Source organism: Schistocerca cancellata, chromosome 5 (genome assembly GCF_023864275.1).
Source record: "Schistocerca cancellata isolate TAMUIC-IGC-003103 chromosome 5, iqSchCanc2.1, whole genome shotgun sequence".
Classification (NCBI taxonomy): domain Eukaryota; kingdom Metazoa; phylum Arthropoda; class Insecta; order Orthoptera; family Acrididae; genus Schistocerca; species Schistocerca cancellata.
The window spans coordinates 239785005-239802328 of NC_064630.1; the positions used below are offsets into that span (position 1 = coordinate 239785005).

Genomic DNA, 17324 nt, shown 5'->3' on the forward strand with positions numbered 1-17324 from the left:
TAATCATCTACAGGATAATGTGAAATTTGAGCAGCTACTGCTCCCTCATTTGCTTAAAATGGATTGAAAAAGATACTGGTAAAGATCCAGTTATTCAAATATAAATTGCCGTAATCCCCAAAACATCTAGTGTAGAACTATTTAAAAGCTTAGCGCGAGACTGGCTTGAAGTGAAACGGGACTGAATATAGTATCATACATGAACAGTTCAATCGGCTGAAAGCAACGGATTGCGAAACCAGATGGCAAGAGGCTGAAGATGGAAAAAAGGCACCATTTCTAAAAATTCCTTGCAGGGTGATGTACAACATACCATAACACTCACAAATGCAAATCATGATAAGTGTGGCAAGCATGAGTAGCACAGAAAACTTTACCTTGGCAGAATTTCCGAACAAATCGGTAGACGACTGCACTCAAGTAACATTAAACCAGCTTACTTTATTCCCACATGTGTGGGTCAGGTATGGACACCAAGATAAAAACTACTGTCCCATATTGAATGCGGTGCGATGACTGCCCAATGAGATATATCGACCAGAAGGGTTGAAGTTTTGAAGTAAGATTCAAACAGAGAGCGAGAAGGAGCGCCTGGTCCTCGGCACGAATCCGTCCGGCGCACTTGTGTCGAGGTCCGGTGAGCCAGCCAGTCTGTGGATGGTTTTTAGGCGGTTTTCCATCTGCCTCGGATAATGGGAGCTGGTTCCCCTTATTCCACCTCAGCTACACTATGTCGGCGATTACTGCGCAAACAAGTTCTCCGCCTGCGCGTACACCACCATTACTCTACCACGCAAACATAGGGGTTACACTCGTCTGGTGTGAGAGGAGGGTCCACCGGGGGCTGAACTGCACAATAACCCTGGGTTCGGTGTGGGGCGGTGGAGGGGTGAAGTGGACTGCGGTAGTCGTCGTGGGGTTGTGGACCACTGCGGCTGCGGCGGGGACGGAGCCTCTCCGCCGTTTCTAGGCCCCCGGTTAACATACAATGCAGTACATACAAGATTCAAAGGGACCTTAACGTGGGAAATTAGAAATCGCCCATAAGTTCGCACCTGACAACAAACTCATACTGTTAGTAGCAATGATATTTTCGTCCTTTCTGCTGAATTTTAAATCAAGCACGATTCCTGTAAAGCGCATCACGTTAGCCTAGATCCTGGCTTTTATTGAGTCTTTTTGTAAATTATCGTTGTATGTCATATTTAAGCACTTTTAATTCCTGCTGTATTAAATCCACTTACGAACCATGCTTTGTTTTTAGGTGGACAACTTTGGCACCAGTAACAGTTTTTACGAATTCGCATTCGTTGTAATACGTCGTAATTGATTTTCCAGCCTTCCCATCAGCTCAGGTACCATTTTATATGTTCCGTTATCTGCGGGTGCGCATGTGCCCTCCACATGAAACTTCTCTCCAAGTCGCTATCTGGCATTTTCGCAATTGCGGTTTGACGCACCGCCTGTTAGTACACTGTCAAGCACGCGCTTGCTGTGGGTAAGTTCAGCCTCTTGTCATCTGGCTTCTCACTGCGTTGCTTTCTGCAGATTAAGCTGTTTAGGTAAGAAACGATATTCAGTCCCATTTCACTTCATGTCCGTTTCGTACTAAGCTTTAAAATAATTTATACTGGTCTCTTTGAGGTACTGACTAACTGGGGCTGTACCAGTACGGTTTTTAATCCGTTTTACGCAAATGAGGCACCGATAGCTGTTAAAATTTCAGATTATTCCGTAGATGATCATTTACGGCCTGTGCTGTGATCATTGTTTCCGTATATGGGGACACCACTAGGTCACCAGATACTGTTACTCATGGTAAGTGGGATTTATTAGTATGTTGCCTACGTGACAGTCTCTTATTAGGAATTCCTTTGATCAGCTCTGTCCTCTCTAGGTATCAATGGAGCGTTCCATTTTATTTTGTGTTTGACATCCGTTACATGAACCATGGACCTTGCCGTTGGTGGGGAGGCTTGCGTGCCTCAGCGATACAGATGGCCGTACCGTAGGTGCAACCACAACGGAGGGGTATCTGTTGAGAGGCCAGACAAACATGTGGTTCCTGAAGAGGGGCAGCAGCCTTTTCAGTAGTTGCAAGGGCAACAGTCTGGATGATTGACTGATCTGGCCTTGTAACATTAACCAAAACGGCCTTGCTGTGCTGGTACTGCGAACGGCTGAAAGCAAGGGGAAACTACAGCCATAATTTTTCCCGAGGACATGCAGCTCTACTGTATGATTAAATGATGATGGCGTCCTCTTGGGTAAAATATTCCGGAGGTAAAATAGTCCCCCATTCGGATCTCCGGGCGGGGACTACTCAAGAGGACGTCGTTATCAGGAGAAAGGAAACTGGCGTTCTACGGATCGGAGCGTGGAATGTCAGATCACTTAATCGGGCAGGTAGGTTAGAAAACTTAAAAAGGGAGATAGATAGGTTAAAGTTAGATATAGTGGGAATTAGTGAAGTTCGGTGGCAGGAGGAACAAGACTTTTGGTCAGGTGATTACAGGGTTATAAATACAAAATCAAATAGGGGTAATGCAGGAGTAGGTTTAATAATGAATAAAAAAATAGGAGTGCGGGTTAGCTACTACAAACAGCATAGTGAACGCATTATTGTGGCCAAGATAGACACAAAGCCCATGCCTACTACAGTAGTACAAGTTTATATGCCAGCTAGCTCTGCAGATGATGAAGAAATAGATGAAATGTATGACGAGATAAAAGAAATTATTCAGGTAGTGAAGGGAGACGAAAATTTAATAGTGATGGGTGACTGGAATTCGTCAGTAGGAAAAGGGAGAGAAGGAAACATAGTAGGTGAATATGGATTGGGGGGAAGGAATGAAAGAGGAAGCCGCCTTGTAGAATTTTGCACAGAGCATAACTTAATCATAGCTAACACTTGGTTCAAGAATCATGAAAGGAGGCTGTATACATGGAAGAAGCCTGGAGATACTGACAGGTTTCAGATAGATTATATAATGGTAAGACAGAGATTTAGGAACCAGGTTTTAAATTGTAAGACATTTCCTGGGGCAGATGTAGATTCTGACCACAATCTATTGGTTATGAACTGCAGATTGAAACTGAAGAAACTGCAAAAAGGTGGGAATTTAAGGAGATGGGACCTGGATAAACTGAAAGAACCAGAGGTTGTAGAGAGTTTCAGGGAGAGCATTAGGGAACAATTGACAGGAATGGGGGAAAGAAATTTAGTAGAAGAAGAATGGGTAGCTCTGAGGGATGAAGTGGTGAAGGCAGCAGACGATCAAGTAAGTAAAAAGACGCGGGCTAATAGAAATCCTTGGGTAACAGAAGAAATATTGAATTTAATTGATGAAAGGAGAAAATATAAAAATGCAGTAAATGAAGCAGGCAAAAAGGAATACAAACGTCTCAAAAATGAGATCGACAGGAAGTGCAAAATGGCTAAGCAGGGATGGCTAGAGGACAAATGTAAGGATGTAGAGGCTTGTCTCACTAGGGGTAAGATAGATACGGCCTACAGGAAAATTAAAGAGACCTTTGGAGAGAAGAGAACCACTTGTATGAATATCAAGAGCTCAGATGGCAACCCAGTTCTAAGCAAAGAAGGGAAAGCAGAAAGGTGGAAGGAGTATATAGAGGGTTTATACAAGGGCGATGTACTTGCGGACAATATTATGGAAATGGAAGAGGATGTAGATGAAGAGGAAATTGGAGATAAGATACTGCGTGAAGAGTTTGACAGAGCACTGAAAGACCTGAGTCAAAACAAGGCCCCGGGAGTAGACAACATTCCAATTACAACTACTGATGGCCTTGGGAGAGCCAGTCATGACAAAACTCTACCATCTGGTGAGCACGATGTATGAGACAGGCGAAATACCCTCAGACTTTAAGAAGAATATAATAATTCCAATCCCAAAGAAAGCAGGTGTTGACAGATGTGAAAGTTACCGAACTATCAGTTTAATAAGTCACAGCTGCAAAATACTAACGCGAATTCTTTACAGACGAATGGAAAAACTGGTAGAAGCCGACCTCGGGGAAGATAAGTTTGGATTCCGTACAAATGTTGGAACACGTGAGGCAATACTGACCTTACGACTTATCTTGGAAGAAAGATTAAGAAAAGGCAAACCTACGTTTCTAGCATTTGTAGACTTAGAGAAAGCTTTTGACAATGTTGACTGGAATACTCTCTTTCAAATTCTGAAGGTGGCAGGGGTAAAATACAGGGAGCGAAAGGCTATTTACAATTTGTACAGAAACCAGATGGCAGTTATAAGAGTCGAGGGGCATGAAAGGGAAGCAGTGGTTGGGAAAGGAGTGAGACAGGGTTGTAGCCTCTCCCCGATGTTATTCAATCTGTATATTGAGCAAGCAGTAAAGGAAACAAAAGAAAAATTCGGAGTAGGTATTAAAATTCATGGAGAAGAAGTAAAAACTTTGAGGTTCGCCGATGACATTGTAATTCTGTCAGAGACAGCAAAGGACTTGGAAGAGCAGTTGAATGGAATGGATAGTGTCTTGAAAGGAAGATATAAGATGAACATCAACAAAAGCAAAACGAGGATAATGGAATGTAGTCGAATTAAGTCGGGTGATGCTGAGCGAATTAGATTAGGAAATGAGACACTTAAAGTAGTAAAGGAGTTTTGTTATTTGGGGAGCAAAATAACTGATGATGGTCGAAGTAGAGAGGATATAAAATGTAGACTGGCAATGGCAAGGAAAGCGTTTCTGAAGAAGAGAAATTTGTTAACATCGAGTATAGATTTAAGTGTCAGGAAGTCGTCTCTGAAAGTATTTGTATGGAGTGTAGCCACGTATGGAAGTGAGACATGGACGATAACTAGTTTGGACAAGAAGAGAATAGAAGCTTTCGAAATGTGGTGCTACAGAAGAATGCTGAAGATAAGGTGGGTAGATCACGTAACTAATGAGGAGGTATTGAATAGGATTGGGGAGAAGAGAAGTTTGTGGCACAACTTGACTAGAAGAAGGGATCGGTTGGTAGGACATGTTCTGAGGCATCGAGGGGTCACAAATTTAGCATTGGAGGGCAGCGTGGAGGGTAAAAATCGTAGAGGGAGACCAAGAGATCAATACACTAAGCAGATTCAGAAGGATGTAGGTTGCAGTAGGTACTGGGAGATGAAGAAGCTTGCACAGGATAGAGTAGCATGGAGAGCTGCATCAAACCAGTCTCAGGACTGAAGACCACAACAACAACAACTTAGCGAAAGAATTGTTGACGGTGAAAGCTGGATCATTCCACTCTTTTCTCCATCGGAACATGACTTGGTTTTGGGTGTTCATACCTTATATACAGGGTGGTTCAGGGAAACGGGAAATTTCGAAATAACGTCATTTCCATGAATAAATTCATAAAACTAGTAATTTATTAACGAAAGTGAATGTATTCAGTATGCCATTATTCAGTATGTCTTTACAATCAAAATGTCCAAAAGTGTCTCTTTACTTTTTAAAGATGACGTCGGAAAGATGTGCCCCCATTCGGCGTTCACACTCTAACAGCCTGTTATGAAAACTCTGGAATGAGCGGTGTAGCAAATCTTGGGGAATGGCAGTGATTTCGTTTTCAGTGTTCTCCTTCAGTTCATGGATTGTTTCAGGACCTGTACGGTACACCTTGCCTTTAAGATATCCCCACAGGAAGAAGTTTCACACACTAAGATCAGGGGATCTCGCAGGCCATGGAATGTCACCGTTACGTGAAATAATGCGTCTTCCAAACAATTGACGAACTGCTGCCATCGATTGTCGAGCAGTGTGTGACGTGGCTCCGTCCTGCTGAAACCACATGTTTTCGACGTTAAGATTAAGCTCGTACAGTCTCGGTGTAAAGAATGTTTGAAGCATTTCAACATATCGAGCGGATGTTACTGTCACTGCACTACCATACTCACGTTCAAAAAAATAAGGGCCGATAACACCATGACGTGATAGAGCGCACCATATTGTGACCTTAGCGCTACGTAGTGGTCGCTGGTGAAACTCACAAGGATTGTCCTGTGCCCAATAACGAAAATTCTGTTTGTTCACGAATCCGTTCAGGTGGTAATGGGCTACGTCTGATATCCGTAAGTTACCAAAGAAATTCGCGTCCTCGTTGATTTTAGCCAATATCTGGCTACTAAACTCAATACGTGACGCTGGGTCTCGTTCATGTAAGTGTTGCACAATCTGCAACTTATAGGGATGGAAGTCTAATTCGTGCAGTATCCTTTGTAAGCTTCGTCGCTTAATCCCTAGCGAAGATGCATGCTGTCGAACGGAGCGGCGAGGACTTCTCTCGATTGCAGCTCTAGCAGCTGCAATGTTCTCCGGGGTACGTACCGTTGGAATGCCACCTGGGGGTTTCTTTTTCAAGGCTGATCCTGTTTCTTCAGAATTACTCACCCACGTTGTAATCGCATGCGCAGATGGGACACGTCCATGACGTCCAAGCTGGTAATGCTGTCGAAATGTTCTCTGCGCGGCAGTCGCACACCATTTTTGTAAAACGCTCTCACAGCTACTGCACGGTCCGCACCAGTCCAATTCTCCATGATTACTAAATGGCAATGCGTTCACATCAATTGTGCAAAGTTTCGAACATCTGCCGGTGCTGCAGTGCTGCCAACTGTAACGTTCAAAATTTCCCGTTCCCCTGCGCCACCGTGTTCTTTTCATTTTCGATATATTTTCTTGCCTTATATAAGTCTTTGTCTATAACTTTATACAGGTTGCACCTGAAGATGTAGCTAAAACGCTGTGAAAGTGGTCATGGAGATAAGTGAAGGACTTAACAGGAAAAGTAGTCTTATCTTTCCAAAATAAAATATTGAAATTTAATTATTTCGGAATGCCGCTAAATTATTAGTTATGCTGGGACCAGTGTCAGTGATAACTGAAGCCACTGAAATCTCCACATTACTAATCGAAACTCGCGTCCCCGAATATCCTTAGCGAATAAAGAGCACTGGCAGTTAATGTGGGTTTGGCGCCGTTGAGTCTGTCTTCTATCGCAAGCTATCACACAAAGTGATTTTATGTGCATCTCAAGGTAATGCCTCATTGTTACCGTCATTGTAGAAGACTTACGTTTAGACTCATGTCACTTCGGTACCTATGCAGTTGACATCAGGCAATAGTGCAGTCAGCGTTCGCAATACGAACTGTAGAAGATGATTTTATACCTAATTGTACAAAGTCTGGCGACAGTAGAAAGTGCGATAGCGGTGTGATGCCGATGCTGTGTCGTGACGCTGGTCCTCCTCCACTGTGCAGCTGTGTCGCTGGTGGCTCTAGATTCACGCCTCGGCTGTCTAGAACCCAACCTGCCGGCCGATTCCGAGCCCCAGAAGATGATCGACGCGGTGCAGTTTATCTTGGACGCCACATTCAAGCTGGAGTTCCGGCTGTCGCCCTGGAAGCTCATCAGCACGCCGACGTGGCGGCGTTACGTCAAGGCCCTCGACTTCTTCTACGTGTGAGTGCATCTCTACTGTGAGGCCATCAATACTTTAAAAAAAATATCATCAACTGTGGTGACAAAATTGCCGCTGAACAATACATGTTGTTCACAAACTTAATTTATTGACAAACGTGGAACTCCCACTCATTTACATTTATGTTGAAACTGTAATGGCAAGTTTGAGATATTCACCCCACACTAGAAATTAATTATCTGGTGATAGAGGTTTTAATAAATTTTGGTATCTGACTCAACGAGTAAGTATCGGACTGCAAAATAGAAAATCTAGTATCCTGGAAGGCAAAGATCCTGAGTTTGAGTCTCGGTCCGGCACACAGTTTTAATCTGCGAGGAAGTTTCGTCTAGTATTCTATAGTCATGTGGTCCTTAATCAGACCTTCCACGTCCGGAAATTACTTGCGATAGTGAAAAAAGCCATGATTCAGTGTGGTTCAGAGCCCATGATATGACAGCACAAAGTTCAAGACAAGACAATGTCATACCAGTTACAATTGTGGCGCTGAAACCAAACACCAGGTTGACGACAGCCTTAAGTTTCTATATTTATTTTAAACATTTGTACATGAGTGCAATATTTAAAATTAATCTCAAAAGAAAGTATTGGAAGTACAAGATAAAAGAATGTCATGAAGAACATAAAAATTACTTTTGTTTCCTGAAAATACTTTTTCCAACAACTGCTAGAATGATTACAGTTACACTTCTGAAATAATTAACATCTTTCCCTGAGAACAAAGTATTAAAAAAATGAAACAATAATATGTCAGTTTCATCAAAAATTATGTGAAGGTCACTTTCCAGGTTTCTGATTATTACTTCGAAAAAATGGAACACTGACAAATAGTTATACAGATAGGTTTATTGATAGATGGAATCTCCAATGTTAGGCGGGTTAATGCGGCACCTGTGGGACATGGCTGTCAAGGAGGGGAAGAAAGCCAATGTGCACTCCACATGCATTCCGAGTGGAGTCATTCAGACGTGGATCGGGTCCTTCTGGATGACATGAAAAGAACCGGGTGCAGCCAACTGCAGGTGGTGGCACACGTCGGTACCAATGATGTGTGTCGCTTTGGATCCGAAGAGGTTGTCTCTGAGTTTGAGCGGATACCAGAAGTCGTAAAGGCTGCCAGTCTGTCAGTGGAGCTCACCATTTGCCGCTTAGTCGACAAAACCGATTGAGGCCCTCTGTTACACAGCCGAGTGGAGCGTCGAATCAGAGGTTCAGACGGTTCTGCGACGGTGTAGGCTGCAGATGCCTTAATTTGGGCCATAGGGTGGCTGGGTTTCGTGTTCCGATAAATAGGTCAGGAGCCCTCTACACGCAGGAGGTGGCTGTCTGGGTAGCAGTGGTTGTGTGACGTGGACTGGGTGCTTTCATAGGTTGCGGGGTCTCTGAGAAACATAAAAACAGCTTCAGTTCAAACTATGCATGTCGAACACAGGGAGAACGTAAATGCAGGAACCATGGGTAGAGTAGTTGTAAATTTCGCAGGTGTGTTGGGAAGGTACCAGAGTTCCAAGTGCTAATAGAAAGCACTGAAAGGTGGCTAAAGCCAGAGGTAAGACCAGTCGAAATTGTTGCGAAAATCCAAAATGTGTTCAGAAAAGATAGGCTAAACACAGTTGGCGACGGCGTATTTGTTGCAATTAAAAGTAGTTTATCTTGTAGCGAAATAGAAGTAGATAGTTCCTGTGAGTTAATACGAGTAGAGGTCAGTTTTGGCAACCGGAATAAAATAATAATTGGATCATTTCACCGATCTTCCAACTCAGACTGTACAATTGCTGAAAGGTTCAGCGATAACCTGAGTCAAATTTCAAACACGCACCCGACACATACAGTTACTCTTGGTGGTGATTGTCATGTTTAAATCCGAAGTCACGTGTAAAACATTGTCCGAAATTGCGCTAAACGAATTGTCTGAAAATTATTTCTAGCAGTTAGTTCATGGGCCCACTCGAATAGTAAACGGTTCTGAAAACACACTTGACCTCTTAGCAACAAACGATCCTGAGCTAATAACGAGCATGAAAACGGATACAAGGATTATTGAAGCCAAGGATGTCGTAGCGAGAATCAATATTGTAACTCTCAAATCCTCCAAAAATATAAGAAAACTATATCTATTCAGAAATGCAGATAAAAATTCGCTTGATACCTTCCTGAGAGACAATCTCCACTCGTTCCAAATTAATAACACAAGTAGATCAGATGTGGCTTGAATTCAGAGACAGGTTTATACCAAATACATTAACAAACAATCAAACAATGTACATGATCCCCCCTAGTACACAAAATAGGTCAGAACACTGTTGTACAAACTGTGAAAAAAGCATGCCAAATTTAAACGATCGGAACATTTCCAAGATTGGTGATCTTTTACAGAAACTCGAAATTTACCATGGATTTCAATGCGAGATGCTTATAATAGCTTCCACAACGAAACTTTGTCTCGAAACCTGGCAGAATATCCAAAGGGATGCTGGTCGTATGTAAAGTATGTCAGCGGCAAGACACAATCACTGTAGTGAAATTGCGTTCTGCGTGATAGGAATGGAAATATCTCTCGATTACAGTGCTGCTAAAGCAGAGTTACTAAACAGAGCCTACCCAAATTGCTTCAGCAAAGAAAACGACGTAAATATTCCAGAATCCGAATCAAGAACAGCTGCCAACATGAGTAACTTGGAAGTAGATATCTTCGGAACAGTGAAGCAAGTTAAATCATTTAATCAAAGCAAGGCGTCCGGTCCAGACTGTATATCAGTTAAGTTCCTTTCAGCGTATGGTGATGCAATAGCTCCGTACTTAACGACAACCACTCGCTCGACGAAAGAGCCGTATCCACGGACTAGAAACCTGCACAGGCCACACAAACATTCAAGAAAGGCAATAGGTGTAATCCATTAAATTACACGTCAATATCGTTAAGGTCGATATGCAACAGGATTTTAAAACTTATACTGTAGTCGAAGATTAAGAATTACCTCGAAGAGAATCGTCTATTGACACACAGTCAACACGGATTTAGAAAACGTCGTTATTCTGAAACGCAAGTAGCTCTTTACTCACACCAAGTATTGAATGGTATTGACAAGGGATACCAAATTGATTCTGTATTTCTAGATTTGCTGAAGGGTTTTGACAATGTACCTCACAAGCGGCTGGTAGTGAAATTGCGTTCTTATGAAATATCGTCTCAGTAATGTGACTGGATTCGTGGTTTCCTGTCAGTTCGTAGTAATCGACGGGAAGTCATCGAGTGATCTACGGTGTTCCCCAAAGTAGTGTTATGGGCCCTCTGCTGTTCCCTATCTATATAGAAGATTTAGCAGACAGTCTAGCAGCCGTCTTAAGGTTGTTTGTAGATGACTGTGTCGTTTATTGCCTAGTAACGTGATCTGTATGGTGTGAAAATTGGCAATTAACTCTGAATAATGAAAAGAGTGAGGTCATCCACATGGGTGCCAAAAGGAATCTGCTAAACGTCGATTACAATATAAATCAGTCACATCTGAGGACCGTAAATTGAACTAAATACCTAGGAATTACAATTACGAATACTTGACTTGGAAAGAACACATAAAAATTGTTCTGGGGAAGGCGAATCGGAGACCACGTAATTGGCAGAAAATGCACAGATATACTAAAGAGAATCTGCATTATTCTTGCCCGTCCTCTCTCTGCACGGTGTGGGATCCTTGCCAGATAGGATTAACGGAGGACGTCAACAAATTTCAAGGAAGAGCAGCACGTTTTGTACTATAGAGAAATACGGGAGAGATTGTCACAAGAATTGGGGTGAACATAATTAAAACAAAGGCCTTTTTCCTTGCCGCGGGATCTTCTCACGAAATTTCAATCGCCATCTTTCTTCTCGAAATGCGAAAATATTTTGTTGGCGTCAACGTAATAAAATAAGAGGAATCAGAGCTCCATGAACACTTAGATGTGAATTGTAGAGTATCAATGTAGATGCAGATTGGTACAGGGGGGGGGGGGGGATCAGTCATTAGGCAGCGCCGTCTTCGTGTGGGAGTCGTCAGCAAGCATTACTGAATGCAGCGGCTGCTCTGAGCGAGGCTTCAGTCTCGGCAAGCATCTGTCAACTGTGACTGACAAATGACTGCCAGATAGGAAGTACCGAGCGACAGTCCTTCATACGCTGAAGGGAACATCAGACCTACCATTAAAGTGGCTGATGGTTCCATCGAAACTCAAGATGACAGGGAGAAAGCTGAAATGCTAGATTCGGTCATCTGGAATTGCTTCACTGCAAAAGATTCCAGTACCTTCATTGAATCATCACACACGCTACTATCTGGAACCGCGCGACCGCTACGGTCGCAGGTTCGAATCCTGCCTCGGGCATGGATGTGTGTGATGTCCTTAGGTTAGTTAGGTTTAAGTAGTTCACCTGCTACGAATATCCAGACCATGAGATAAGTGATCACTGACTCGACAATGAACTAAAACCGCTTAATACTTGTAAAGAATCTTTGCCGAAGATACGTGTAAGATTCTACACCATGTGACGTAAGATACTGGAGAAACAAAGGGTACCAAGTGATAAGAAAAAAGCGCAGGTCTTTCTCGCTTACTAAAATGACCGACGGGAAGATGCACATAATTACCGGTCAGCATCGCTTATGTCAAGACAGCGTTTTTAAAGTACGAAAACTCGTCTTTAAAAATTAGTTTGGGTTCATCAAACACAAATCTTGTGGAACTCAGCTTCCTCTCTTCGTCCAAGAGATGAAGATCGATGAAGAAAACTATTCGACCAGGTGGGTATCGTGTTTCTTGACTTTCAGGAGTCTTTCGATAGAGTTCCGCAGTGTCACGTAAAGAACGAAATATGAGCTTATCGAGTAATAGAATTTCCAAATTTTTGACTGGATCCAATGTTTTCTAATACACAGAGCTCGACATGTCATTCGTAAAGCAACTAAATCGATAGATGTGAAGCCATCTCGGGAATACGTCAAAGAAATTTTATAATGCCTTTATTATTTGCGAGGAAGCCATGTGGGTGGACGATTAAGTTTGCAATAATATAGTTACCTGGTTGTTGCCGTCTGTAAAGTTCAGTAAACAATCCATTTTGTGGTTGAAGCTTACTTTATGTCCGTGTTTGCTTTTAAATATTTTATTATCGGAACAGGTTTCTGTCCGACAACAGTAAAGCTGCACCAAAATTTGTATGGGTGTTAAAAAAGTATTTGTGTTTGCTCAAGGGAGAACCCCATTTTTACAATTAAATGTGTCATCGTTAAAGTTTCTCTCCCTGAAGTGGATGTTCATCAACCACCTAATATAGTCAAAATCATTTCACCGCATCCACAACATTTCACTTGTGCCTCATTTACCACGGTCTGGATTACGCATAGAACACAGTATTATATGGTAAAGGAGTAAATGGAAAATAAAACTGGGATGATATGGTACCTGCAGTGCAGAAAAGTTTGCGTCCTCTGGAGCTGAATATTTATCAAAAGTGGATGTCAGGCTGTATGTGGCTGGGTGACTCAATTCTGCTAAGCTTTAAAAGCTGTAATCGATCAGTTACACCCAATATCAAACTTCGCCAAATCACAAAAATTAAACGTGATGTACGCTGGTACAGGACAAGAGTATAAACTGTAGATCCAAGTACTCACAAGCAACGCTAAAATATTGAAATCTTTCAGGACATCGATGAGACATATAAACACCGCCATGGACCGCATCAAGGCCAAGGGCGAGAACTGCACGGGCGAGTCGAGTGTGCTGGAAAGACTGCTGCTCCAGAACGACGACCCTGGAGTCGCATGCGTCATGGCACTGGACATGATGTTCGCCGGCGTCGACACGGTGGGTGGTTGGTGTGCATGTGTGCGTGTGTGCTAGTTGTAATTCATGTGAGTTAGGGTAGGGGTGTGAGCGTGGAGGGGATATCAAGTACAGGTGCCTTCCAAAGGCTTTGTCTCCTGACACCGAAAATTGGTGAGCTCGTTCATACTTACTACCATCTCGATGCTAGTCTCTCGTATTTTCTGCCAGCTTGACTCGTTCGTCGTCTCTGCCTTCAGTATTCCTGTCGGTCAGAGTAGTAAACAGAGAAAGCGAGTTACAAAATCTGAAAAGGAAAATACAAAGGCTCATTATAGATGTAATTGAGATCAGTGAAGTGAAATGGAAAGAAGACAGGGATTTCTGGTCAGACGAATACACGTTGATATCAACAGCAACAGAAAATGGTATAACTTGCATAGGACTCATAACGAGAGTGAGTTCCTGTGAACTGTAGACTCGACAGCAAACCAACACCATCAACGATAGTTCAGGTATATATGTCGACATCGAAAGCAGTAGATGAAGTGATAAAGGATTTGAAGATACTAAACTGGTAATTAAGTATGTAAAGGGAAATGGAAATCAAATTGTCATGGAAGAGGAACGAGGTTGCAGGGGAAGGAATAAAAGAAAGTGTTACTGGAAAATATGGCTTCGCGTTAGGAATGAGAGAGTAGAAATACTAACTGAATTCAGTCGGTAATAGCGAATACTCTGTTTAAGAACCCCAAGAGCAGGAGGTGTACTTGGAAATAACTGAGAAACACGGGGAGGTTCCAGCTAGATTGCATAATGGACCGACAGAGATTCCAAAAACAGATATTGAACTGTAAGTGGTATCGAAGTGCGTATGTACACACAGATCACAATTTATTAATGATGAAAAGTAAACAGAAGTTTAAGACAATCGTCCGAAAGAATCAGTATGGACGAAAACAGGATACCGTTGTAGAGAGGAGTGATGAGACGCGTTTGAAGTTCCCTAATGGTGTGGACATTGCGATAAGTAACTCCTGACTAGGTAACTCGTGTAAAGAGGAGTAGACATCTCCAAAAAGAACAATCACAGATGTTGGACAGACAATCATAGGTACAAGGAAGGTAACTTCGAAGAAACCTTGGGTAGCAGATGAAATACTTCAATTAATAGACGAAAGAAGGAAGTACAGAGCTGTTCAGGGAAAGACACAGAATACGGAAATATTAATATATATGTAAAATAAATAAATAAAAAATATAAGATACTCTGACCAGCTATAACATTATGACTGCGAACCTAATAGCTGGCGTGTCCACCTTTGACCCGGATAAAAGCTGCGACGGGTCATGGCAAGGGAGCAATGAGGCCTTGGTAGGTCCCTGGAGCGCGCTGTCACCACATCTGCACACACAAGTCACCTAATTCCCGTGAATTCGGGGAGGGGACGATGAGCTCTGACACTATGTTAAATCACATCCCAGATGTGTTCCACTGGGTTCAGACCTGACGAGATGGGGGCCAGAACATCAACTGGAACTCGCCACTGTGTTCCTCAAACCACTCCATCACACTCCCAGAATTGTGACATGGCGCATTATTGTTGAACAATGTCACTTCTTGGAAACACAATTATTATGAAGGGGTGAACATGGTAAGCAACGAGTCTACGATTGGCTGCCATGGTGCCTTGCACGAACTCCACTGTACCCATGGACGCCCAAGTGAATATTCCCCAGAGCCGCCGCCAGCTTGTTTCCGCTACACAGTACAGGTGTACCCTGTACGAGGTGCATTCAAGTTCTAAGGCCTCCGATTTTTTTTTCTCCGGACTGGAAAGAGATAGAAACATGTGCATTGTTTTAAAATAATGCCGCGTTCGTTGCCAATACGTCCCAGAGATGGCAGCACCATACGGCAGATGGAATTTTACCGCCAGTGGCGAGAATGAGAACTGTTTTAAATACTTAAAATGGCGACGTTTTCCTTACTTGAACAGCGTGCAATCATTCGTTTTCTGAATTTGCGTGGTGTGAAACCAATTGAAATTCATCGACAGTTGAAGGAGACCTGTGGTGATGGAGTTATGGATGTGTTGAAAGTGCGTTCGTGGGTGCGAGAGTTTAATGAAGGCAGAACATCGTGTGACAACAAACCGAAACAACCGCGGGCTCGCACAAGCCGGTCTGACGACATGATCGAGAAAGTGGAGAGAATTGTTTTGGAGGATCGCCGAATGACTGTTGAACAGATCGCCTCCAGAGTTGGCATTTCTGTGGGTTCTGTGCGCACAATCCTGCATGACGACCTGAAAATGCGAAAAGTGTCATCCAGGTGGGTGCCACAAATGCTTACGGACAACCACATGGCTGCCCGTGTGGCATGTTGCCGAGCAATTTTGACACGCAACGACAGCATGAATGGGACTTTCTTCTCATCGGTTGTGACAATGGATGAGACGTGGATGCCATTTTTCAATCCAGAAACAAAGCGCCAGTCAGCTCAATGGAAGCACACAGATTCACCGCCACCAAAAAAATTTCGGGTAACTGCCAGTGCTGAAAAAATGATGGTGTCCATGTTCTGGTACAGCGAGGGTGTAATCCTTACCCATTGCGTTCCAAAGGGCACTACGGTAACAGGTGCATCCTACGAAAATGTTTTGAAGAACAAATTCCTTCCTGCACTGCAACAAAAACGTCCGGGAAGGGCTGCGCGTGTGCTGTTTCACCAATACAACGCACCCGCACATCGAGCTAACGTTACGCAACAGTTTCTTCGTGATAACAACTTTGAAGTGATTCCTCATGCTCCCTACTCACCTGACCTGGCTCCTAGTGACTTTTGGCTTTTGCCAACAATGAAAGACACTCTCCGTGGCCGCACATTCACCAGCCATGCTGCTATTGCCTCAGCGATTTTCCAGTGGTCAAAACAGACTCCTAAAGAAGCCTTCGCCGCTGCTATGGAATCATGGCGTCAGCGTTGTGAAAATTGTGTACGTCTGCAGGGCGATTACGTCGAGAAGTAACGCCAGTTTCATCGATTTCGGGTGAGTAGTTAATTAGAAAAAAATCGGAGAGCATAGAACTTGAATGCACCTCATAAGACGACGGATTCGCGTCCTCACATCGACTTGATGAAGAAGGTATCTGGATTCATCAGACCATTTAAACCCGCCAACGTTCAGTTCCGACGGTCAATCGTAGTTCCAACTGTCGTGGTGTTAACATTGGCACACGCATGAGTCGTCGGCTGCTGGGTCCGATCGTTAGGAGTGCTCAGACACACTTTTACTCTGCTCAGCATTAAAGTCTGATATTAGTTCCGCCGCCGATCGCCGTCTGTCCTGTTTTACCAGTTTTCCCAGCTTACGACGTCCGACAACTGTAATGAAGTGTGGTCGCCCAGCCCACATCTGGACGTGGTTTCGCCTTGGTTTCACCACATGTTAAAGACGCTCACCACAGCACTTCTCGAACACCCTACAAGTCGTGCAGTTTCCAAATTGCTCGTGTTGAGCCTCCGAGCCATCACAATTTGCACTCGGTCAAACACACAAGACAAGTCCATGACGTTGGGATTTACTTCAAACCTTGTACACCTTTAGCAGGCCATTAAAACAACATAGTGTGCAAGTAGCAAGGTGCGCTACTCTGACAATGCCGAGAAACTCGCAAGAGAAGTTTTGCGCGTCTATTGTGTAACTGATGTATCGGTGCATAGCTGCCGGAAGGTAGAGTTCATGTTGGTTAAACTACCCGCTTCGTAAGATGAACGTGTATGAGGTTACGGTTCGGCTCCTGCTCGAACCTTGATTTTTGTAATATAAGTGTAAATTCTTTGATATTCAAAACATTTGTACTTGTACTATTCATTGTTGCTACATTAGCAAAATCTCACCGCTAGGCAGTTTAACTGCCAATAGTGCCTGCATCTATGTCTGCAGGTCGGCCGGCCGCTGTGGTCGAGCGGTTCTAGGCACTTCAGTCCGGAACCGCGTTGCTGCTAGG

The 17324-nt window shown here is 43.4% G+C and overlaps 1 protein-coding gene across 1 annotated transcript in view; it reads left to right on the forward strand.

The window, feature by feature from the left end:
• LOC126187449 (probable cytochrome P450 301a1, mitochondrial) overlaps nucleotides 1–17324 on the forward strand; it is a 196356-nt gene that overhangs the window by 117782 nt on the left and 61250 nt on the right. The window contains exons 7-8 of the mRNA XM_049928534.1: nucleotides 7288–7489; nucleotides 13190–13352. Coding sequence (XP_049784491.1) covers nucleotides 7288–7489; nucleotides 13190–13352 — 365 coding nt within the window. The remainder of the gene's footprint in view (nucleotides 1–7287; nucleotides 7490–13189; nucleotides 13353–17324) is intronic.